Consider the following 25,113-nt stretch of genomic DNA (forward strand, 5'->3'; position numbering starts at 1 on the left):
CGCGCGCACGATTCAGTTCATCTTGAGGTAAAATGGCGACGGCTGCCATTTCCACGGAGTTCAAGAAAATATCGGATTTAAGAGTTGTTGATCTTAAATCCGAGCTAAAACGAAGGAATTTGGACACTTCTGGTATAAAGAGCGTTCTCCTCGCAAGATTGAGACAGGTAACTAAAAAAAAAAGCTACTTTGTTCAAAGAAGGGTGACCGAGGTGGGTATGCGTTACAGGGATGCTAAGGCTAATGTTAGCTAGGCTAAGCGGTTGAAATGCCTGCTGGCTCTGTTTAGCTTTGGCTATGTAACTACACACTAGGTAAACTGCTAATACTATACATATACACCTGTTGGGAAAAAAAGTGAAATGCTACACGCATTATTTATGATCTAATGTTAACTTTAGCAGTAAATCAAGGGGTGCACAACAAACACGAAAAGCCTGCGTAGTCTGTCTGTGCTTCGAAAAGATGTGTGAAAACGGCTTTCTGAATATTTAAAGCGCCACGATGCCAAATTTGTTAACACTTAAAGTCAAAGTGTACTGGACATGGGGCGAATCTGACACCCTTTGCTGCATGTCGTGTTGGGGTTTTACATTAGCTAGTATTAAATCTCTTGAATCTAAATAGTTTAGGTTTAAACAATTTTATGTTACAGGCATGACGGGCTAAACTTGACATTTGAAGTTAAAATGTAGCTATAATTTCACATCTTAGTGTGCTTATATATCATATTCACTACCCAAAGCCGTCCATAAGAGAACCTCACATTTGACACCTTTTTGATTTGAATCCACACTACACCTCAATGTATTACCAAGCTGTATAATCAGCTTTTGCTGCCTGGTGAAAAGGCACAAACAATACAATGTTGGGTATACGTGCAGTTTAGTGTCACAAATTCCCCATACAATGTCCTTTAATTATGAACCTGCTAAACCACCTGTGGAACCCTAACCTTAACCCTACCCCTAACCTGTCTCAAATAAGACCCTCATCATTTGGGACACTCAGTTTTTGGAAAATAATTTGACACTAAACTGCACGTAAGCCCAATGTTGAATGCTAGCCATACAATTTTTGTGTATGCCAATAGACTCTGGACTGATTTAAAAATAAATAAATAAAATGGCTTAAATAAGTGCTACAGTCTTAAGCACAATTTGTGCACCGTCAGTAGTTGCAGTAATTCAGTGGCATTACTTACTGATATCCATGGCCTGAATATTACAGTAGTGCCCAGCATAACACAACTCACTTGGTCATCACTTCACTTGAGTGGGATTAATGACCAAACACGGCAACATGACCAAGTTTAAAATTGTTTTTTTTATCATATCTAGCTAAACGTTTTATTCTGTCTTATCAGCCAGATGGGTTTGCAGTTGACTAGACAACTGTTGATGAGACAATCATGAACAATAAAGATATTGAGTGTTGTTGGAAAATATTTGACACTGGTTTTTATTCAATCTTTTTTAAGGCTCTTGAGGATGAAGATGGTGACACAGAAAACATTCAAATCCAGCTTTCAACTGACGCATCAACTCGGAAAGGTGGGAAAGCTAAAGGACAAGGTAATCTTGCTGTTGATTTAGCCCAATCTATGTGACGGGGGTGGCTAAGCAAGTCGATTTTTCATGGTTTATGTATTTCACCTTTCAGGTAAAAAAGTGGATTCAGATGGGGACACCACATGGGAAGAAGATGTGTCTTCCAAGGTGACTGTCGCCTTAATAAAATAAAGCTTTTTTTGTCTTTGCCCCTTTTGCCAAAATGTCTAGATACTAATATAAGACTTTCTCACAATGATCATTTAAAATGGCATCTTATACCATCTTTATAGAGTTCTGTCGCATAAACAGCAGCAATTGTTTTGAACCAAAGTGTAAGCCTGATCACCATAATGACAGCTGTTTACATGGTTTATGTGAAGCCAAAACTGAATTTATTTGAAAGTTTGGGTCACCAATGGGGGCCACATAAACGTCCGTCCAACGAGCATTCCAGTGGCTGCCAGGAAGTTAAGTCTGAAAAAGTGTAAAAAATATGTATGACAGAAAGGAGTTTAGATAACTTACCATGCTTAGAAATATTGTTTACAAAGTTCTCACACACACTTCAGACCTTACTCTGTCCCATTTAACACCTTAACTGATTCCAAACCCCAAACTTAATTCACACTAGCTGAAACATAGCCAATGTGTTTGTCAGCACTTAGTTTAAAGCTATATCATGTAGTTTTCAGATAGAAATTACAACCTTTAGAAAGTCTAAAGTGCAAAATCTTGTAAGATTTAATTAATGCTTCAGGGATTTATAAAATAGAAGCATATACTTGAACAACTGCAATTCATTCTGTACACTTGGTTATATCAATCTTTTTTTGCATTGAAATATTTGTCAGTTCATTTCAGTGTTTTCTTTTCTAGGAAACTGAAGAGTATGGATCAGAAAAAGGTATGTGCATGGTGCACTAATGCCCAATTCTAACATTAGGTTGTTTCTTCTTTAAGCTAACATGTATGATGACAAGAAACTCCTGATAGATTTCATAACCTACCTTTAGTGGTATTTTATGCTTCTGCTAGCTACTGCACTGTCTTGGTCACAATGTGCTAAAAGGAGCATCAAGGATGCTAAATGAAGACATTTCTGAAGACCAATCCAATTTCTTTTTTTTGTAAATGGTACAAACATGAACCATTGGATGTGAGTTGTCTTTACTCAGTTACTCAATTTTCGTGGATTACTCAAAATACATTAAGGAAAAGTTCTGTTTTCTTCTGTGGATTTCCGTTGCCTTTGGCATTCAACTTCCCACATTCCGCAGGGAAACACAAAGTTAAGGTTCACAAACAAGCTGACACTTTATTATGTCCAATGAATTAAAGGAATCGACGACTTATAGAAATAGACGATCCTTGCACTTTTCCTGTTGACATTTTGATCGACAACATTGGTGGACAGACGAGCACTGGGCAGGTCTGAATACTTCGCTCCCTTTCCCACAGGAATCAGACGCCTTATTACAGGTTTAGTCAGGTGACTGCCTGTGAATGAGGTTGGGATTGGGTAGCTCTAGGACAGCTGGACTCCTCTTAAACACTTTGTAAAGATGCAAAGGCCTTGAGTCAGGAGGCAACTGAAAGATAAAGAGACTTTGTATATTGCAGACAACGTCCATCACAAATGCACATATTCCTGTCAGCTGGCCTCAGCAGGATGTGAACAGTGAAGAGATCTGACATACAGCATGGCCTGGGACTGGAAGGATAGACTGATGTGACCAAAGGGACACATGATTTGCGTACAGTTGAGTGGACACATTACAGCCGTTTGGATTTGATGATGAAACATACTTTTTCAGAGTGCTCTGAAATCTGCTGATAAGACATTGATGACATTGGTTATTGGAGAAATATTGGAAGATGTTGAAGATTTCCTAATACTCCGATGACTTGCCATGGACTGACCAGCTTGGGATGCATATTGCAAAATGGAAGAAAACTGAAGCATGAACTGATTAGTTGTTCCTCCTCATTTGAACTTTGTCACGAGAGTACCACCTGGAGAACTGCCACACATTGTAGGAGCCATCTGGAATTGCAGATTCCGTATGAATTATGACTCAAGTACTTTACATTTGTCAAGAAATGAAGAGCACTGAATCATCCCCCATTTTCAGTGAAGAGTGTGTGTTTTGTCTTCCAGTGGTGTCTACGCCCTCGATGACCATTAACACTAAATGTGCTTTCTATTCTACTTTCTAGGTCAAGTAACATGCAACATGTCAATGTTAAAAGTTGTGTTTTGCCATGTTTATCCTTGTTAAATCCCTCAGATGTAACTGATACAGATGATGGTACTCGTGAAAATTCTAAGCCTGCCCCCTGTGAGGACAGCCTCGCTCAGTCTGAGGCTGAGGCCCTGGTTGAGGCTGAACCAGAGTCAGAAGCTGTGGCGGCTGATTCAGAGCCTGACCCAGAGGTGGATGCTGAGCCAGATGTCCATGCAGATGGCGAGCCAGAGGTGGATGAGGAGGCTGAGCCAGAGGTCGATGCAGATGGCGAGCCAGAGGTGGATGAGGAGGGTGAGCCAGAGGTCGATGCTGAGCCAGAGGTGGATGAGGACGCCGACCCAGAGGTGGATGGGGAGGCTGAGCCAGAGGTGGAGACCGAGCCAGAGGTGGAGACCGAACTGGCTGAGATGGATGCTGAAGCCATGAATTCGTCTAAAGAAGCTGAGGATGATCACCTATCTGTCTCAATCCCAAATGAAGACGCCATCACCCTAGATGTTGATGGTGATGATCTCCTGGAAACAGGTAAACACATGAGACTTCCAGATCCAGAGGCCGAGAAGGGCACAGATGAGCCAGAGGCCTCTGCTGAGACGGGCCCAGATGACAACAAGAAGGTGGAAGAGACCGAGGGCCACAAAGATGGTAAGAAAGATGATGGATCCAAGGGTGAGCCCACGAAGAAAGACAGCAGAGAGGCCCTGAAGAAAGCTGAAACGGGAGACAAAGAAAAGGATTCTGGGAAGAAAGGCCCCTCCACTACTGGGGCCTCAGGTCAAGCAAAGAGGTTGGTCTTTCTATGTCAGTTCTTTGATACTACTACCAAGTCCAGCTCACTAAGAACGCAACATTGTGGGTAGCCTCAAGATTTTTTTTTTGCCATAAGGGAAATGTTCACTGATGTACCTAACCCTGCCATTTACCACTTTGATTTATTTTTCTGAAGTTGGTTAAATTTTGACATTAACCAGGAGCTGAAAAAACCTCTTATTTTGTTACTTTGACCTTTTCAGCAGTTTTAAAGCCATTTCCAGTTTCTACTCAAGGCATTGTAAAAGAGCATTAGTCCCCGTGATGGCAGTGTTTTTTTTCTTTTTGGTCAAATGATTCGCTGTGAAGTTGAACAAACCTCCGAAGATTTCATTGGTCCAGGGAATAAATTGGCTGTCAACCTGACCCATCCCACCACTGGAAAAGCAATGAAGCCTGTGAGACATTGGTTCAGATCCACTCCTTGCCCACAGGATTTTTTTTTCCCCCTGAAAAGTACAAAATAAGGTGTTTTATTCCACTAGATGCTTATCACTTTACACAGGTAAATTTACATTCACTCACTTCCTCTGTTTGTTGCAACATTTGCTTTGTAGCTCTTCAAGAGACAGAGATGGAAAAGCTGCAAAAGATGAAAAGGGTAAGAATTCTGTTTAAATGTTGTTGAAATGGAAACCCAGTGAAGCACTTTGCCCATTTCATTTAACTTGATGCCATATATTTCATACCCAATGACTGCTAAATGTGTTCTGGAAAACATCTTTATCAGGAGTCATCAGCAGTAGCAACAACAGCTCTTCTCGTAACATATGGGTGAGCGGCCTGTCTTCAAACACCAAAGCAGCTGATCTAAAGAACCTGTTTGGCAAATATGGAAAGGTAAATAACGTGTGCAGTTTTGCTTTTGGAATTGGTGGTTGCTTATTTTGAATGAGGGGGATGCAAACGTGTTACCTTTTGGCGAAAATCTCCGCTTTGTATCCCAAATGGGGTCATTTGTGTAGATTCAATACGTTTTTGATGTTTTGGAGGGGAGGGGGGGGGGGGGGGCGGTCTGGGTCTGCGAGTACAGAGTCACAGTGAATGAAATGCCTCAAGGTTAGAATCTCTTACAGTAGGGTTATGGTAACCTTAATTGGTTTATATGACAGTATGGTAAGCTTGGGACTGTTAATCAGCCTGATAAGGTTTAGTTGTTTTGGTTTAGCGACTGGTAGCCATCACAATTTTGATGTAATGTTAGGTGTAAGGCTAACCCGATCATTTTTACTAGCTGAAATTTGTTGCCAACAGGTTTTAAGCGCCAAGGTGGTTACAAATGCTCGCAGTCCTGGTTCAAAGTGTTATGGCTTGGTGACGATGTCTTCCAGTACAGAGGTGACGCGCTGTGTCTCCCACCTTGACTGTACAGAGCTCCACGGACAGCAGATATATGTTGAAAGGGTAAGTTAGGAAGCAGCTGTAGAGTTAAAATTGTTTGAGACCCTGATTGGTCTAATGCAACTATTTATTTATTTATTTATTTATTTATTTATATATATAAAAAAAAATGGAAAATTTATATTTCACTGTTTTTCAGGCCAAAAATGATCCGTTCAAAAAAGAAGGCTCCAAAAAGGAAGCCGAGGACACTGCAAGTTCCAGCAAATCAAGTGATAAGCGCAGTTCGACAGGAATAAAACCAACTAACAAGTGGGTGACAGAAAAAGTTGAGAAGCTAATTTGTTGATTTGAAAGCACATTTAACCTTTTTGTTCTCCTTACGTATAGAGCACAGCCATCTTACAAAAAAGAGGACAAGAAATTGGATAAACTCTCAGAAAAGGAAAAAGAGTTATCCAAGAAACAGGAGACCAGAAGTGGAAAATCGGAGTCTGTTTCATCTAACTCAGGGCAAGATTCTTCGAAAAAAGATGACAGAAAGCATGGGTGTAGGTTTTACTCCTCTTCGTCTGTATTTGAGAGAATCCCATTGAGTTTAATGTATAAAGTATATGTATGTCCTCTCTGATTATATATATTTTCTTTTGTTCTAGGGACAAAGAGCCCAGGCAAGATGGTGGTGGCACATTATCCCAAAGGAGATTCTAATTTTGGCAAAATGAGACCTTTCAGAAGGGGAAGGTATTTTGATAAAGTAAGACCTTTTTGTTTGTATTTGATTGAATTGTATTTGTAAAGCTTATTTTACATTTGCCATCAGATGATGTTAAATGATATTCTGTTAAACTTTTTCAGCCCTTTGTCAACATGAATGTTCAAAGGCGGCCAAAATGGTTAATTTCTCCTGAGGAGGTAAAAGTCTTAATGGACATATAGCTTTGTATTTGCTTTTAACATGCTTTACCTATTGAGCTTCTTTTTTTAAACTTTAATTTCTCTTTTACCTTTCCAGTTAGAGATGATGAGAGACAAACAGCGACCTTTTATTAACAAGGGGGAAGACATCCTGCCTTTTGAGAAGATGAAGGAGCAGAGGATGCGTGAACGGATGGCTCGTCTGGAGCGTGTCCGTAGAGCCATAGAGTTGCGCAGGTAGTGTGCAATAGCGCACAGTTCATATACATTTAGTAGATGTAAAATTAATTATTTTTAACTATTGTTGATTCATTGTCTGAAAGTTCTAAGACGGAGTGTGTTTTTTGTTTTTAGGCGGCGTGAAATTGCCGAACAAGAACGCCGGGAGCGTGAGCGCGTCCGTCTGTTACGGGAGCGTGAAGAACGGGAGAACCTTCTTCGGGAGCGCCAGAGACTTGAGATGGAACGACAAAAACTAGAAAGGGAGCGCTTGGAGAGGGAGAGGCTTGAAAGGGAAAGAATCCGTATAGAGCAGGTACAGTGAGCATGAACAAATTTGCTCTTTCCACAGTCCAGGCTTCTCTGAAAACTCCTCAGTTGCAGTCTGGGATTTCAGGTGTGCAGTGGAATAAAGGGGCTAGACAGCTGTTTTCATAGGCAAGAATAAGTTGGCTTGTGTAATTTACCACTTGTTTTTCAATGCTTCTAAATTGCTTTTAGAAAGTTGTTCAACCCACTCAGACTGGGATTTTCTTACTGCTTACAAGCGTATAGCGGTTTCATGTCTCTCAGTAATTAATTTTAATTGGGGTATTATATTATCTCCTTCAGGAACGACGTAAAGAGGCAGAACGCATGGCACGTGAACGTGAGGAGCTGCGGAGGCAGCAGGAGCAGCTCCGTTATGACCAAGAAAAGAGAAACAACCTCAAAAGGGGCCGTGAAGTGGAACATGGGTATATACACTATTTGAATTGTTGTCCCTCAGCAGTTTCATGGTGGTGTGATTATGATCAAAGTTGTTGGACTCAAGTGAGGACTCAAACATAGATATTTTAGCATGTGATCTGCAGCCATACGGGTTTGTTTAGCTGCTCAGTGGCTTTGAGGGAGGTTTTACCTGGTGAAATTTACATCAACCTCTTTTAAGCAAACACAATGCTGTGTTCAAATGTTGCATTAATGATACCACAGTATTAAATACTTGACCTGTCCCAGTTCATTACTCATGTGGTACGTTTGTATTTCATGTCTTAGCCGGAGAGACGATTCCTATTGGAATGGCAACAAGAAGATGCAGTCTGACTCTGATGTCCGTTTGAACCAAGGCTCCAACTACAACCGGCAGCAGAACCGCTTTTCAAACTTCACTCCCCGGGAAAGGGGTCGCTTTCCAGAGGCTGCTGCCGAGCAGCCTAACACGTTTGACAGGTACAAGTGGTGAAACCAAAGGAATTGAAGTAGTCATTGAGGGAACATTATTAGTAACAAGGCCTTTTTTTTTTTTTTTTTTTTTTTTTTTTTTTTTTACACAAGATATTTCGACTAGGGCTGTCAAAATAATATTGGATAACGCAAATTCCTTTTAATGCCACTAAGTTTTGTGACGGGCGATTACCACATGCACGTTCTGTGATTAGGCCCTCGGCCTGCTCCGTAGTTCGGGAAATCGGTGAGCGATGCGGCAGCAATGCATGCAGTAACGTTGTGGATGGCTAGCAGAAACCGTTAAGTGCTCCGTGATAACATCCAGGGGATCACCAGATATGCCATCTGGCTCGATGCGGCGGAGTGAAGCTCGTCTCTGGTCTAATTTACGAGGAGACTCGCGGTGTGCTAAAGGTGTTCCTGGAGAACGTAATTCGCAATGCCGCCACCTAACACCGAGCACGCCAAGAGGAAGACGGTGACCGCCATGGCTATGGTGTACGCTCTGAAGAGGCAGGGCCCCACCCTGTACAGCCTCGGAGGTTAAACCTGATCCTGAATCACAAACAAAAGGCTCTTTTATGAGCCACACACTTAATCTAAAGAGAGACTTCCCGTTCTGAGTAACAGGCTTTATTACTTAAATTTTTAACTAAATCGGTGATCGTTAAAAAGCAAGACCAAAATAAAAAGAAACAAACCTCCATGAGCAGAAATGGATAAAGAAAATGCTCTTTTGAATGGCAAGTTCAGTTTCAAAGCCCAGTGGTTCTCGACAAGACTTAAGTTATTTGCATGCACTGTCGATATGAAATGAGTTGCCACCGGAATATGTCGAGTCTCAAATACCACTTGAGCATTAAAAGTTGAAAAGTATCCTTTTTAAAGAAAATTCAGAAAAAAATGTGATTAATCACGAGTAAACTATGAACAATCATGCGATGTAATCACAATTTTTAAATATTTTAATCAATTGACAGCCCTAATTTTGACATGTCACCGTAGGAAAGAACCCGATTATCTGTTTTATGTTGCTTTTTGCTAATCCCATTTTGGTTCTTGTTTTGTTGCAAGACGTAACCGGTTTGACGGTGAGCCAGAGGTAAAGAAGAGTCGCCCTGCTCCTCACCGAGAGAGCTCTGGCTTTGAGCGCTTCCCAAAGAACTTTGAAACAGTCCGCAGGGCTGAGCCGCCGCCGCCTCCTCCGCGCACCGAACTCCGGGACACCGACCGCAGGGACAGAGATGAGAGGCGGCCTGTGCCCATGCAGGATCGCCCTATGGGAGCTAGAGCTACAATGCCTGGCATGTCGCACAACCGCTCACCCAGGGATGGAGGGCATGGATGGAAGAATGATGGTGGCATAAACACAAACAAGGGAGATATGCGGTAAAAAAAATATGATGCTGTTTTTTGAACATGAAGCGTCGTTTCCCCCCCCCCCCCCCAAAAATCACAGCTAATTTCTTTGTTTTAAATTTTTCGTCTGCAGTAATGCTGGGTTAAGCAGAGGACCTATGCGCATGCGTGCAGAGCGATCGGGCAGAGATGTCCCTGTACTTAGAGGTGGCTCCTCGGCCAGCCGCGGAAGGAGCAGCTTCAATGATCGGGATGAAGGGAGACCCATGGTCATGAGTGATCAGGTCAGCTTATCTTCTAAGAGTTTGAGTGCATTTCTTAGGTCCCCTGTACTAATAGTACAGGATATTGACAGGTCATGCAAAGAAAGTAAATATCTTAGTTATCTTAAGTCTTACAATTCTTTAGAAAGTCTGCTACTGTCGAAATGAGTAATTGTTGATGAATAGTCAATCTACAGAAATGGAATTAACTTAGTGATTGAAATGTAAAAAGAACTTTACTAATAAACAATGAATAATAAAAATCCTTAGCAGTCTACTCAGCTGTAGAAATTAACATTTTTTAGTGTACTAGTGTTGTTGATGAAATGTTAGTCCAGTCTTGCAGTTTTTCACTTGTAAATGGTCATATTTTTCTACGTGTGGAGTTTTTAACAACAAAGGTTCAGTCTCAAGTTGTAGCCCAAGCGTACATTTAACAATTCATAGAAGACTCCAAATCTGTCTCTGCAGCCATTCAGCTCTGGTCGCCAGGTCGTGGTGGAGCGTCACAGCAGGGATCAGGGACTGAGGAAGGAGTGGCACGGTGGATCTAGCTCCCAGGGCAGGGGTTACCCTGATAATCGCAGAATGGGAACCAGCCGGGGCAGCATGATGGCTGCTTCAAGGTATACCAGGGTCCCCGCGGGTCCTTAAAAAGTCTTAGTCTTAAATAAAGTAGTAGTATTTTTAAGGTCTGAAAATGTCTTTTTAAAATCTGGAATTTACGATAAGGAGGTCTTAACTCAACTCTCAACTCGTCATCCATTTATTTTTTTTAAATTTACTTTTCCAACCGCAATTTCACCAGCGCACCATCTGGGGGCAGCACTTCGATCTATGTGGGTGCAACCTGCATCATTCCATAGGTGACTGACGAGTAGGTGATTGATGAATGCGTTGTGTTGATGGTTCGCCACCACGGCATTTTGGTTGAAGCGAAATCGCAAGCATGGGCAAATGTTTGTTTAATGACAGTTGGTTGGAGGACGAAAAGTATCGGGTGGCTGAAGTAAACAGCCAGTAATCATGAAGCGAAGTGTGCTTTATGTAAAAAGACGATACAGCTGGGGACAATGGGCCACATAGCGCTCGATTCACACATGGAAGCAGAGAAGCACAAGAAGTATGTGTCGTTGCAGGCAAGTAGTTTGTCCATAAGTATCTTCTCATCTACACATTCAACGATGTCAGGGTCAGTGATTGGGAGTAACGCGTTACAAAACGTATTACAGTAATGTGTTACTGTAGCGCAGTAATATAACTCATTACTAATACAATTTCGGTAATATTATACCTGTTGTAACTCGCGTTACTGAGATTGTAACACATTTAGTGGTGTGTGTTTTTTTTTTTCTTAAGAATTCACCAACACCACGAAACATTTCGGCACAGAGAAAAAAAGTCCACCAGTGTTATTTCCTGTTGCTGTATTCGGTGGTTGAAATTACTGCAGAGACGGATACATTTGCGACATGGACATTATTTTCAGGAGTTTTTTACGCTGCGTTGAAGCGAGCTGTCTCGTCACTGTTCCCGTGGTCAGAGACGGTAGGCAGGGACATCTGTGTCCTGTCAGTGCCGACAGCAATGTGACCGAGCAACTGACAGATAACGTGTCGGGAATTAATGTTTAGTCTTGCTACACGTAATATCATTAACATTTTATCAGCGGTGGAAAGTAACTATACCGTAGGCTACGTCAATTAAGGTGCTTTTAATTGAGTATTTTCATTTTCTCCTACTTATTAAGCTACTTCTAGTCCACCACAATAGAGTCAAGTAGGCTATTGTATGTTTTACATAACTATTTATTTTATAGCTTTAGTTACTTTGCAGCTTCAGATTAATAATACAAAATAATATGAATAAATGATGTATTAAAGTGGATGAAGATGAGACATGGCTGATTCCGTGGTGAAATTCACAATAGCTACTAGGGTTGGGCGTCGTTAAGATTTTAACGATTCTGATTCCGGTTCTTTGAGGGGTGGAGTTGAAGCGGGTCACATACCTATTTTCACAAATAAGAGGAAAGTTTTATTTTGAGTCATTGGTGGTTTGCAGTTTTACTGCTTTTTCAATGTAAAATAAAGCCACACTAGAGCGCTGCTTACTGTGCTCCAAGGCTGCAACACAACAAGCACCTGGCCGCTACGGAAACCAAAACTTACGCATGTTAAATTGGGAAGCGATGATCGGATTTGAAACCAAATCCTCTAAACGATTCCAATAAAGAAACAATTCCGATGGAATTGTAATTTTTGAAACAATTCCAAGTAGGAATCGGTTCTCAATGCCCAACCCTAATAGCTACCTGCCAAGTCATACGTCTGCTATAATTTTGGTGAAAGTAACTCAAAACTAATGCAAAAGTAGTGTAAAGCATTACAATTCAGAGACTGTAATATAACTATTACTCTCAAATGACCGTAACTAGTAATCAATGTATTACATTTTGGAAAAGTTGTCGTGTCCCTGTGACCTGCGCTACGCCTCGCCACACCATTCTGTGTCATGTCGCGCTGAACTTTTTCCTGTTGTGTTTTTGTCGTGGTAAAGTCTTAAATTTTCCTTAGGACTTAAAAAGGTCTTAAAAGTCATGACATTTGCTGTTAAAAAATGTGCAGATACCCTGTATACCACACTTACAAACAAATGATGACAAAACTAAACTGTAAACTTTTCTCTCCTTACGCCTGGGACTTGTTTTTTCTGTGTGCAGTCACTCTTCGTCTGGAATGAACCGAATTGTACAGATCACCAACAACTCCATTCCCAGTGGTGGCAACGTGGGGGGATTCAAGCCCTTCAAAGGAACACCGCGGCCGTTCTAACTGCAACCAAATTCTGTCACTTTAAAGCACCTACAAATTTGAAGACATTTCTTCTTTTTTTTTTTTAAAGAGTATCACCTGTTTTAGGTGGCACATTTGTAGGCATGAGGTTGATCACACTATTTTATTTTGTATAGACAAGTGTTTACCTCGGTGTAGGGTTTTCCTGACAGTTCAGCTGTTACCATTTAACAACCCCGTGCACACGTTTTACTTATATTTACAGTAGGAACACGTTTTCAGGTGTGTTACCAACTTCTGAGTGTCGTATGTACATTTTCATTAGCCTAATGTCCTCAGTTTTCCTGTGTAATTCTTATTTTAGTGTATTATAGAGCTCATGAAGTGTAAGGGATCATTCACCTATTTGGATGTTTCTCTGTGAGGAAACGGATGACATTGGAGTACTTTTTGTCATACTTGCTGTGGATGTCCTGTTTTGTAAAGAGTAGTTGGATTTGCTAAAACAATGTCAAACTGTAAGCTAGCCTGCATTGTAGCAAAATACCTCTCATGCCAGTTGAATAACATACAGGCCTGTCTGAAATAAAATTGGACTTTCAAATCTGTCACTGCAGAGCATTCAATGGTGTCTTGAGTGCCTGAAAGGACCATAACACCTAGTTCCTTTTTTTTTTTTTTCATGGATTTATTGACAAGTTAGAGCAACTAAAGGGGTCAACGGTTATATGAGGCCATCGACAGGTGACCAAGTAACACGCTGTCATTGAATAAAATTACAGATTTCTCTGGGTTTAAACATTGTTGGAAACATTTGGGATAATGTAAATGTATAAAACAGATATAGTCATTTCTAGACAGTTTATAAATCTGTCATTTAAGCACTGTTAGCGTTTGTCCTTTTTTATAGTTGGACCAACACGACCAGCTCTGCACTGCATGTACTTAGATTGTCACACACTTTCCCCACACACGGGTCAGAAGTGGTTGATAAAGCTTGATCAAACTGCAGGAAACTGACGAGCAGGATGATTTGTGCTGATTGTTGTCAAAGCCTCATTGTCTCCCCTCTGACCATGGCCAGATCAACCCAGGGTCAACATTTTTATGTGATTTATTGACCGCCCTACCCAATCGCTGACACTGAAGTTTATGCTCAATACATTACTTTGAAGATTCATCATTGAAGATACAAACATATCAGGTTGTCCTATCCTCAAAGTAATCAGGGCTCATTACAAACGACAACAAAGCAGCTATTGATCTTAGTCTTTTAATATCCAGGTACTTTTAATCAGGTTGAATGTCCCTCGTCTATAAGGCATTTTGTTTTATATATATATATATATATATATATATATATTTATCACCATATACATTATGTGACTGTGTGAAAGGCTACATACATTATTTGGTCATTTATGTAAATAGATGAACATTGAAATCAACACAAATGAGTAACCTCCCATATTCACAAACACCTTCATTTTGCATGTATATTTTATGTGAAATATAAACATAATGGGCCGTACAGTGGAAATTATATTCTTGGGGTCGTTAACATTTTACTCTGTCTAACTTTTCAGTCCACAAAGTACAATCTGGGAGTTTGATATTGCATGAAAGAAAATGTCTCCCTTTAGATTGTTCAGCATTCTGGATGTGTGTCTCATGCAACAAGAATGAACATTTCCCTCTGCTACAAAGATGACAACATTGAAGCCTTAAAAAGCACACTTTTCCCCTTTTTTGTTTGTTAGAGTTTGAGTGTATTTGTGAAAAGTTGTGTAGTTAAATGATGGACACTGGACTGGAAAAATAACTACCTGAATTAGGGGTGCACCTACACAATTTTTTGCTGATTGAGTCGAGTACCAGTGTTGTCTACATATTTTCTTCTGTACTTTGAGAAAAACTGCTTCCGTTAGACCATTCAAATGACAGCATCTATCGTTGTAATTCACATCTTCCTCATCTGTGTGCTGGTACTCAGGCCTTTGTACTGGTAGCCTTTTGTCTGGTTTAGGTGTATCACTAACCTGAATATATCAAATTGCAGCAAGTTCTATTGAAGTGGTACTATTTGTTAACAAATGTACTTTCATTTTAAGCCCAAAAAATGTAACAGCCCTTTCATACTTTTAGAAATTCATATTATTTAGCTGGTTTTAGATACTGCTACCATGTTGTTAAAATAATTTTTTGGACCATTATTCAGTTTTCAAAAGGTACCCAAAGGACAATAGCACTCTTGCACAATTTATGTTCTGTATAAAATGAGGTATGTTTCTCTTCTGTTAGTGCATATCAATGTAACAGTGCAAAACCAATTACAAGGACTACTTGTTCGACCACCTTGTCAAAACACCAAGATTACAGCATTTACCCCACCATCACTTTTACAAGGCATACAATAAAAACCACTTAGAGACATTGAACACACAATATCCTGATCAATTTGTCTTAGGAACTAGGGTGAAACAAATATTACAACAAAAATATCAAATTCTGGTAGTAATGACTAGGGATAGCAAGCTAATGCACAATAGTAAATCTGAAATAATAAAAATGTGTGGCATGTGTCACTCCGCACTCTTTTTACTCATACAAACAACAACCAACATAACCAGTTTCATATCAATTCAAACTGCCCTCAGTGAAGTTACATTTTTTAAACTTCCACTGGAATGTTTAATCAGCATGTTCACCCGATGGGCCGAGATGGAAATGAGGTGAAATTTAGAAGACGGACAAAAAAAGAAAAAGCAGAATGTTGCCGAAAGCTTCCCCTCTGCCTTCTTGGGTTTACCTCATGATTATATGTGTTATTTGTTTTAACTGCATGGAAAGAAAGATGCTAAGGAGTCAATGAAAAGTGTACATAATTCATGTTTCTTAACCCTGTCCAAGGTTTTTATTTTCTATCAGGTAGTCCAAGTTAACACAACAGGAGCAGCTTAATTCATAGTTTTTTAGTATTAAGTTCAACAATGAGGGTTTTAAATAATATAGTGTTAAAGTCCTTCAAAGTGTCAAAATAGTTGTGTGTATACATAAGCAGATACCTAAAGTTGCGACTGAGAAAGTGACTACAGGCCAAGGAACATAAAAGACACTGGAGGATATGTCCCTTCACAAAAGGCCTGAGAGTATTTCTGATGTTCATGTGAAAAAAATGCATGGATTGTCTCATTCTGGTAATGTGCCTGTTTCCTTCCTATATGTATATATCCTATATGTCCTATAAAATATGTTGAAATGTTGTAAGGTGTTATATATATATATATATATATATATATATACACAAAACACAGCCTTGTTAGGGCCAAACAAACATGGAGTTCAAACTCCAGCCATCACATGAAGCCCATAAGAAAGGGTTCCCACACAGCAGGAAGCCTTCTGCCTCAATGTAATCGTCCTGTCCGGACAGTGAATTTGTTTTCACTGAACAAAATAATGGAGGCCGCACTTTACAAGCACTGCAAAGAACTATGACAACTGTCTCCCTCAGTCTGTAACAGAAGGCTCGAGTCAAGGCATCCACTTGGAATGTATAGATAAAAAAGGTTTCTCAGGAGGCAGTCCCATGGTATAATAATGGCACAAACCACTAGCTAAATCTATTATAAGAATGCATTAGGTAAATATGTACATCATGTGTTTGCACGCTGCAGTGAAATGCACACAAGTTAAAAGGTGATACCACAGAATTCCAATATATATCCTATGCCCCCCAGGACAGCTGTTTGATTATTTGGCCTTATGTTCCACAAAAAACAGATGAATTTACTTCCCTTTGAATTTCACATTGGTGAATTTCTACATAGAAGGGGGCTAGAAAAAGCGACTTTGAATTAAACCCAAGGAAGAAAATATCTACTCAACACAGCTACAGCAGGAAACAAGTCAGGTTCCCAACATTGTAACTGGAGTTGAAACTAATGTGATGTGTCACAGATTTTGGGGTTTGGATTGAGGTTTGTGGAAAAGAATAGTACATGTCAGTAGTACAATATCACATATAGTATTTGAACTGCCTAGTTTAGAAGAATATTATATCATGGAAATGACTGAATTCTGCAGTATTTCTCACACACACTCACTCACACTCACACACACTCACTCACACTCACACTCACACACACACACACACACACACACACACACACACACACACACACACACACACACAATTACACACACAATTCCTGTTAAAATCTGCAACGTCATTCTCAGTTTGACCGCCCCAAACATAGTTTTTGTGAAATAGAATCAGAACATAAAAGACAAGACAAATTTGTAGCTGAACTACTACAGCGTAAAAGATTTGGCTTTTTCCAAATTGTAACTTGTTACATTAGCACTGCTCGGTAAATGAGACAAGTAATCCACACGCCATTATACCTCACGTGTACTGTACATAGCGAACGCATGAAAACAAACACATTCAAACGGAGCAGAATACAACACTGCTATACTCTGGTAAGGCAAATCTGAACAGGGCTAGCTGTGATGGATATTGTTCCGTAGCTACAGTGTCTGGCAGCTATCTGGCATTAATTAACCCTTAGGTACATAGTGTTTCGGAGGGGACAAATAGTGTTACACTGATTTCCAACAGGCAACATTATGAGCAAATCCCTTTCAGTTTGCAAAAAAAAAATAAAACTTCTCCCAAAAGATACCTTTTACACAGATAAATAAATAAAATGTGAATCTTGGCATCAACTTAAAAAACGCACGTCTGTCTATATTCATTTTGTGAATATTGATACGTACAAAAAAAGTTTATGAGCTGCAGTAATGAAAAATGAGTGAAATTAATGATAATTTTTTTTTGGAAAAGAACATGGTGCAAGGGTGACATTTTGTTTCTTCAGATTATATCTTTTGCTATAAAATATACCACCCCAAATAAACTTGACTCCACATCACAAATATAGTGCACTGTGCAACTTGTAACAAAGTTTGGCCGACTCTATGAAAGACCAGGGGTAGTTGTCGTTGTAGTGTCCTTTCCTCTGATGTCCAGGTTCCACTGAGGATAGAGGATAGCAGGCACCAGTGGTTTGGGAACAGCAAACCCTCTGTTAGTCTCTCCTCAAAACGTCTCCTTCCCTCGTTTGTCATCAAGTGGGGGCTGGACGTTGTGTGTCCAGTCCGTGGAGAAACAAATGCTGTCCCCTTATCACAGATAAGCAAATGCATAAAACACTCACACTCACACAGACGCGCTGTATGTTACAAAATAACACATTTGTCTTTATCCTTCGCTTCTTTCTTGGCTTTGCGCTCCCCGCTAGAGGACTGTTTTTTCTCTGGGCTGGGTGTGGCTCCGGCTGCTGCTGCCGTCCCAGTACCGGCTGCTGCTCCGCCTGCTCCTGCACCACCTCTGTCCGCCTCGTCTCCCTCGGCAGGCTCCTGCTGGCCCTGCTGAACAAACAGGACCAAAGGGCAAGAGCGTAAATTCATAGATATGTGTACATTACAAGCAAAGCTAATTGTTGCTCTGAACTGGATTAAAGTGATATATCAATGTCTGGGTTAAAAAATATTGCATATTAAGTGTTTATCTGTGTTTTTTGCCCCCAACGACTCCCTCCAGGCAGTGTTAATGAAGAAATCTGGAAACCATTTCATCTTCATTTGAGACACTGTGATGTTGGTAATCTCCTCATGAATTGGGTATTGGGTCATGTTTGAATATGAATATAAATAGCATTACTTATAAGATATAACATAGCCTTATAAGAAGTGAAATGCAGGCTCCGTTATTTATTTAGTTTTTACTTTTACATGTATTTTTTTTTGATTTTGTATATGTCACATTATTTAGGTGTATTTAAAAAAAGATAAGAAGAAAGAAACGGGAGGGAAGGGTTTTAGTTTTTAGTTTCCACATTCAGATGTATAAACGCTGTTCAAAAATATATGATGAAAAAAGGCTTGCATATTTATTAAAAGAATTAACAGAGAAGCTAACAAAACAACAAGAAACAAGAGCTTATTAAAAAAGTGCAATGCCCCATTGGTTCCGATTATGTCATATAAATAAATCAATATACTGTATATTTCACATATCTGCAACAAGGAGGGGTAATGACGTAAGCAGCAGCAGGGACAATGCCTGAGTCTTGACCTCACAGTGAAAGAAGGAAGCATTACAAGAAAAAAGGAATATCACTATCTCTTGTCATCTTCAATTCTTTCTTTATAGCTCAAACGCTCTGATGCAGACACAACCATCTGTCTCCAGCATCTTCCCTCTATGCTACATTAAATGCCCCACATTTGTACAAAGCCCTACTTCTCCTCCCTCTCCCACATGCTTCTATCTCCCTCCGCCCCTCCCTCCCCACCTGCGCTGCTGCAGCCGCCGCCTGCTCCTGCTCTTGCTCCTGATAGTACTGGGAGGCTCGTCGGTCCTCCTCCTCCTGAAGCTTTTTTGCCAGCTCTAGGTCGCTGATGCCCTCGGGGAGCTGCTCCCACTGTAGATCCTGGCTTTGCTGCTCCTGCTGCAGCGACAGCGCCATCAGATAGTCCTGACACACATGAACATGCACAAAAAGAGGGAAAGACTCGATGATTTAGGAGCAAAGCGGTTAGTGTGACTGAGCCATTTGTGTCGGTCTTCATTCATTTTCATTTGCTGTACTATCTTCATTATACTTGTAGTAATTAGTTGTGGTGCAGTTTACAAAACATCCTTCATGCTGGTGTTATCCATTTTATTATATTCGGCATCTTCTGTTATCTTCTGTTATGTCGTCTACTTCGTCACAGACAAAAACCCAATTACCCCACTGGGATCATTACAAGTTTTCTCCAATCTAACGGAATTCATTATGAGTGCAGAAGATTGCCTGAATGGATTTTTCTTGCCAACCTCATCTTGGAGATAAGGAGGGGCTGGGCCTGAGTAAGCAAGGAGAATAAAAAGTAATAGCTCCCATGCTTTTGTCTAGTCTGTGTGTGTGGGAGAAAAAGCAGACAATTTGTCAGTGAGCTCTGCGTTTAGACAGCTCTGGACGACCAATGAGCAGCTGTGAAACCAGTAAGAGTGCCTAGGAGACATAAACCTGATGCATTAGGGGCCGGTGTGGTACAGCAAAGCATGGTTAAGAATGGAGGTGGGTGCCATGCAACCCTGACATTTGCTTCTTAGGATGTCCTGTGTGTTTAAAAAGCTGGTATGGGAAGTTATAACACATCTACTACTTTACCTTATATTTTGTTGCCTGGGATGGTACAAAGAGATTTGATGTCACCATGTGTTTTGTTTGTGTTTGTCTCTCCTTGTCTCTATGGGTCTCTCATTTCCTCTAGTGTTTCTCTTATTTCTGTTAAGAAGTACAGTCAAGACCAGTATGACCTTACTGGTCTTGTATTTCTGTCTTGGCACATCATGATTAAGCACAATCATGGTTTTGGAGTGGATAATTGCTGGTTCTGCTAGTCTTGCCTGCATTAGTGCTCAGACCTGGTCTATCTGATCCTGCTGGCCGCGGTACACAGTCTCTGGATCGGAGGGAGGCCGCAACCGGAACTCGGAATCACAAAAGTTGCTGTCTCCGTCGACGTTGTGCAGACTCTCCCAGACGACCTTCTCCTCTGTCAGGAAACCTTGGTCTGTAACCAGGAGGTACAGCTGGCCCTAGGAAACAACCACACACACATTACATACACACATCTTACCAATGTCACATATATGCAGACATACAGGACTGCATGGTTTATTCTCTAAGTACACACCCACACAATCTGTTATGGTTGTTTATCATGTGTGATTGGATGTACATGTACATGTAAAAGTGCAGCTAAGTGATTGCAAGAGGGCTTACTGCCATGATGCTTTGTCTAGCGGTTATCGGTGATACACACAGCTTTGCTTACATTGGCAACGATAGAGTACTATTCAAAATGAAAGTGAGCAGGCTCTACTTCCCCTCCTGCAGATAACAGGAAAAATCTGTCCAAGCTGCAGTGATACGTCAAGCTAGCTGTGGGCAGGGGCTGTTAGAGATGGGGTGCAGACCTCTTAAAAGAGTCATCATTATTGGTCTCATATTGTATATCTGTTACACATAAATACCTAGCTATCATCAGTTTGAAGAACATGTCATAGCAAGTCTGTGCGGTGAACACTACGGTAAAATACTGAGGAGCTTTAGCGGAACGGGAACAGGGTGCTTCCGAATTTGCTAACAGGTAGATAGCAACAATTGATATCTGTATGAACATTAGCAATGAAACAGAAATAACTCAACCTTTAAGAGGTAGAGGCTTCTGTCAAAATACTCATTCAAATATTACACAGAAAACACAGTAATAGTCCTGTAAAAGTAAAAGGCTTCAAGGCGCTTGTCAGTGACTGGAAGGAATAGTTCATAACACATCCTGACATTTAAAGTGCTGCAATTTCTTAAAGTAAGCTCCACATGTGATTCTCAATCTAACTTGTGCAAATAATGCCAATGCTTACGGTAAACGTGTTGTCAGTACTTTTTAGTGTTTACCTTGTATCTGATCATGGTGCTGAAGTGGTTATTCCTAAAGAAGACACAAAGCTCTCCCTCCTGTACGGTGGATGTGAGCTCACATAAGCCGTGGTACGTAAGCTGAGTGGCTGTGCTGCTCAGAAACTGCTCTGCAACGATGCCTAGGGCGAGAGAAGGGGGGGGGGTGGAGGAAACATACAGGGAAAACAAAAAAGGAGAAGTTGAATTTGTGATTGACGAGCAAATGCATAAACACGGACCCATGATGAGTCCTACTTGAATACTTTAACATATCTTGTCTGTGGGTTTTGCAGAATTTACAGACAGAATTTACTTGAAACTGAGTGATATTATGTTAATTATGATGCTTTTATTTTGATAAGCTTCACCTGTTGACCGGTGAGTGACTAAAGTAGTTTTGAAGATACTCAATTATTTAGCTTAGGAAGGAGCACAACTTTCATATGTTACCTGTAAATGAACTATATTTTGATTTACAAATATTTTTATTAATAGACCGCAGACCACTGGATGAGTCATCCGCACATCAAGCAATCCTTACTCATTCATAGATCACTATTTGGAAAGCGTGTTGGAAAACCTGCTGTAATGCCTGTTGTAGCTATTTGCACATTCTGACTGTGCTGTGCTGCGCTGCGCTGCTGGAAGTGGTCACAGTAACTATAGTGAACTCAATATAGGCTGAGAGGCAGCTGGTGAGTGACATCTGTAAGACAGAGCGGCATTCAATGTGGAGCAAACACAGACAAACTCAGTGTGATACACAAACAGACAGAAAACAGTACCCTAGAATGAGCCACAACCTTTAGAGACTTGCGGAAAATAACTTTTAAATACATCCTGTGAAATATTTAAGCATGGCAACAAAACTCAGAGATGTTTAGTTTTCTGAGAGTTATATCAGTGCATTTAAAGTGGTTGAAAGCTCACCTCTTCGAGCGGTGATGAGTAGCATCAGCATCAAACCATTTAAATCAAGCCCTCATAGGAATTTCTCAGCTACAAATGCAGAAATACAATAGAAAGGAGTGAATCTCCCATTTCAAATCATCATTAACTAAAGGCTTCCATGTGTTGACTACTCGGGAAGCTCAGTGTTGAATAGGCAAATGTTTTTGGTTGAGAAGAAGTTACTGACAGCTTGTAAGAAACGTGTAAGCTGTGGAAGTAGGTCATTTCATGAGGATGTCCTGGTTTCATTTGAACTTGGTCTGTGGTTTTGTGCAGAATGTGTTTGCACTGGACAGTCCAGTAAACATATCTCATGTAATCAATGTGCCACTGAATTAATGTTACGCCTCACACGGTTGTTCCTGTACAAAGTTGTAATTGTGACGCTTTATGAAACAAAGATTTTAGAAAGAGGAACAAAATTAATAGAAAGAGGTATTTTATTTTTTTTAAATCAAAATGTTGAATCTCTTTTTTCCCAGAAGATCAACTTTTTTAAAGATAATTTTTGGGCATTTTAGCCTTTAATAGACAGGACAGCTGTAGACAGGAAAGGGGGGAGAGAGAGAGAGAGGGGGAAGACATGCAGCGAATGGCTGCAGGCCGGACTCGAACCCTGAGCAGCGGCGCCCAGAAGATCAACTTTTTTAACTTTAAATTTTCCCCCAAAATGCTTGACTTTGTGTCTTTTTCTCCACCTCCAGGTACACAGGGGAGAAGAGAGGAGAGGAGACAGGAGGGAAGTCAGGCAGGTCAGAACATAGAGAGGGAGTAAAGAGAAAGCACTCACCTTCCCCTGCCAGCTCGCTGTTGTCTGACTGTTTGCAGGATATTATCTTCTCTACCAGCTGGTTGTAGCTGCAGTTGCCCACTGCCTTGACAATGTCTTGCATCTGCAAACAAAAACAACAAAAACTGTTGGAAAGGACATTCACCAAGCTTTGATGCTGTTTTACTAAACGGTAGATTTATACAAAATGTATAACCGAGAGAAACATTCTGGTGACAAGGGGTTCACACTGAAACTACTAACACTGCGTAAATGTGAACCCTTTTTTGGTACATTTAACTGAACTCTGGTGCATTAACCTGTTCATTCTTAACTTAGGGTGGTGTGAACGCTGTCAATTGAATTCGATGAACCAACTGCACACAGACCACTTTAAAAGAAGGTGGTCTGCTTTGAAGAGAACTCTGGAGGTTTCAGTTTGTAGCAGGAACGGAAACAGGGCCAACCACAGGACTGTGTAGTAGTAGATATGACATTAATATTAATTCAAAATCTAAGCTACTATTACATGTATGCAACTCATCTGCTGATTGTCAAGGAAGTGATCTCCTTTTGGTAACTATTATAACATGTATGCCTGCCAGTCAAGTGAGCAAAATGTAGAGACCACATTTTTACAGCAACTACTGTATCCACCCCATATAATAATAATAATAATAATAATAATAATAATACATTTATTTTATAAAGCGCTTTCAAAAGGTACTCTATGGTGCAAGGCGTCAGGTTTTCATTTCAGTAAAGCTCAGTCCTGTGGGTTGACGTCACGAACGCACCTCTTGGTTCATGAAAGACGTTAGAGTTGATACAAAACAGACAAAATCTAGACGGCAACAATGAACCGAACTACAAGTGTAAACGCGACCTCAGACAAACTGCAAGAATTGGCAGGTAGAGTAGAATATTGCATTACTCTTAGTGAATTTGAAAGAGATGTGTCAAGAATAGAGAGGAGGACAATAAGACAAGTTTGCGGCTGAGAGGTAAAGAGAAACAGCAATGATGAGTAAGGTCAATCTCACCTGGGGGTCAACCAGCCAGCCGTGGTAGAGAGGGATGTCAAGCAGATCAAACACAATGCATTCTGGGGTGTACTCGAAGACTCGCACCCCTGTGAACTTCACGTTCACATCCAGACCTGTCTGCAGCTTGTGCAACACTGCCATGGCATCACTCATGTTCTAGGAAACAAGGAGAGTTTTAACTGTGTGATAACAATGCTGGGATTCAACAATGTGAACAAGAAAAAAATCTCTTTGAAAAAGACATGTTTGCATCTTTATGCGTACACATTATACAGAACCCAATGCTGTGTCCAATCCAGCCGTTTTTATGTGCTGTAAGCTGTCTTTATCTGTTACATTATTTATTGTTGTCTGCACACAGTCAGCATAGCTGGAGCTATCAGGGATTGTTTTTTCTACATTTACAAGAAGCCATTAGCTGCCATTTATTTCTGTGCAATACAAAACAGCTTCCACACAACTCACGCCTTAATTTGGTTTTGTTAAATATTCTAGCATATTTACTTCACTGTGACTATGTTGTGTTTTTTTTTTTAATATTTACTGTACTTATTAGGTTTTGCTCTGCTTACTGTCAATCAACTTACAACCACAGGAAGAAATGGAAGACGCTGCCAGGAAACCAATTGGTATTACATTTCTGAGTTAGCTCTCAGGCTCATCATTGTGAGACATGCTATTTCCCTTTGATAATATTGTCAAGGGGTGGACAAAATATCAAAAACACTTGACGATATTATGCAATCCATTAGCCCTGCAAGAAACGCAGCCTTTGTTGGATTATTGGGGTATTTTAAACTTTATTTCTGATAGCGGACAGTAGAGACATGACAGGATGACCTACCATTGTGTTGATAATCAGTAGACCTTCAACATTTTTTTTTTTTTTATAAATACAGGTAAAATAAAAAGTGTTACACATTATTCACTTCTTTTGGTAAGTAATGAAATATCAACTTTAACTTTGTTAGCTTTAACTAAATATACTGTATTTTTATCCAGATGATGGGAGACGACTCACTGTAACAGAAGGTACAGTGCTGCTCATGAGTATTGGAACCCCTGCTACATTTGACTAAAAAGAGGAATAAAAAAAAAAATCATCTTTTGGA

At 40.3% G+C, this 25,113-nt stretch overlaps 2 protein-coding genes across 5 annotated transcripts in view; one reads left to right on the forward strand and one right to left on the reverse strand.

Annotated features, from left to right (window-relative positions):
- Positions 1-13,161, forward strand: sltm (SAFB-like, transcription modulator). Of its 2 annotated transcripts, none has more exons than XM_078249031.1 (20): positions 1-167; positions 1,481-1,574; positions 1,663-1,718; positions 2,430-2,457; positions 3,842-4,586; positions 5,167-5,210; positions 5,340-5,449; positions 5,864-6,013; positions 6,150-6,262; positions 6,341-6,501; positions 6,607-6,707; positions 6,809-6,865; positions 6,966-7,105; positions 7,223-7,403; positions 7,700-7,824; positions 8,126-8,299; positions 9,371-9,685; positions 9,789-9,939; positions 10,390-10,544; positions 12,641-13,161. In XM_078249031.1, the coding sequence occupies exons 1-20, from the start codon at positions 33-35 to the stop codon at positions 12,750-12,752; spliced, it is 3,147 nt and encodes a 1,048-aa protein (XP_078105157.1). In that variant the 5' UTR covers positions 1-32; the 3' UTR covers positions 12,753-13,161. The 2 variants fall into 2 exon arrangements, with proteins under 2 accessions (XP_078105157.1, XP_078105166.1); XM_078249040.1 differs by having other exon boundaries at positions 1,481-1,553.
- Positions 13,161-25,113, reverse strand: part of mindy2 (MINDY lysine 48 deubiquitinase 2) — a 21,607-nt gene continuing 9,654 nt past the window's right edge. The window contains exons 4-9 of one of the 3 annotated variants that reach the window (XM_078249077.1): positions 23,999-24,157; positions 22,977-23,079; positions 21,233-21,375; positions 20,197-20,370; positions 19,076-19,258; positions 13,161-18,146 (exon numbers count right to left, since the gene is read on the reverse strand). In XM_078249077.1, the coding sequence (XP_078105203.1) occupies positions 17,958-18,146; positions 19,076-19,258; positions 20,197-20,370; positions 21,233-21,375; positions 22,977-23,079; positions 23,999-24,157 (951 nt within the window). In that variant the 3' untranslated portion in view covers positions 13,161-17,957. Of the gene's footprint in view, positions 18,150-19,075; positions 19,259-20,178; positions 20,371-21,232; positions 21,376-22,976; positions 23,080-23,998; positions 24,158-25,113 lie in introns of those variants that run through there. The other 2 variants (XM_078249070.1, XM_078249085.1) reach the window with 2 other exon arrangements.

Source organism: Sander vitreus, chromosome 1, assembly GCF_031162955.1.
Source record: "Sander vitreus isolate 19-12246 chromosome 1, sanVit1, whole genome shotgun sequence".
Lineage (NCBI taxonomy): Eukaryota > Metazoa > Chordata > Actinopteri > Perciformes > Percidae > Sander > Sander vitreus.

Excerpts from the sequence above, each read along its gene's own strand:
- sltm (XM_078249031.1), top strand. The coding sequence starts at position 33 with ATGGCGACGGCTGCCATTTCCACGGAGTTCAAGAAAATATCGGATTTA. Across the intron at positions 6,866-6,965 it reads GGTTAATTTCTCCTGAGGAG|TTAGAGATGATGAGAGACAA; the intron begins GTAAAAGTCTTA and ends TTACCTTTCCAG. Across the intron at positions 10,545-12,640 it reads AGCATGATGGCTGCTTCAAG|TCACTCTTCGTCTGGAATGA; the intron begins GTATACCAGGGT and ends TTCTGTGTGCAG.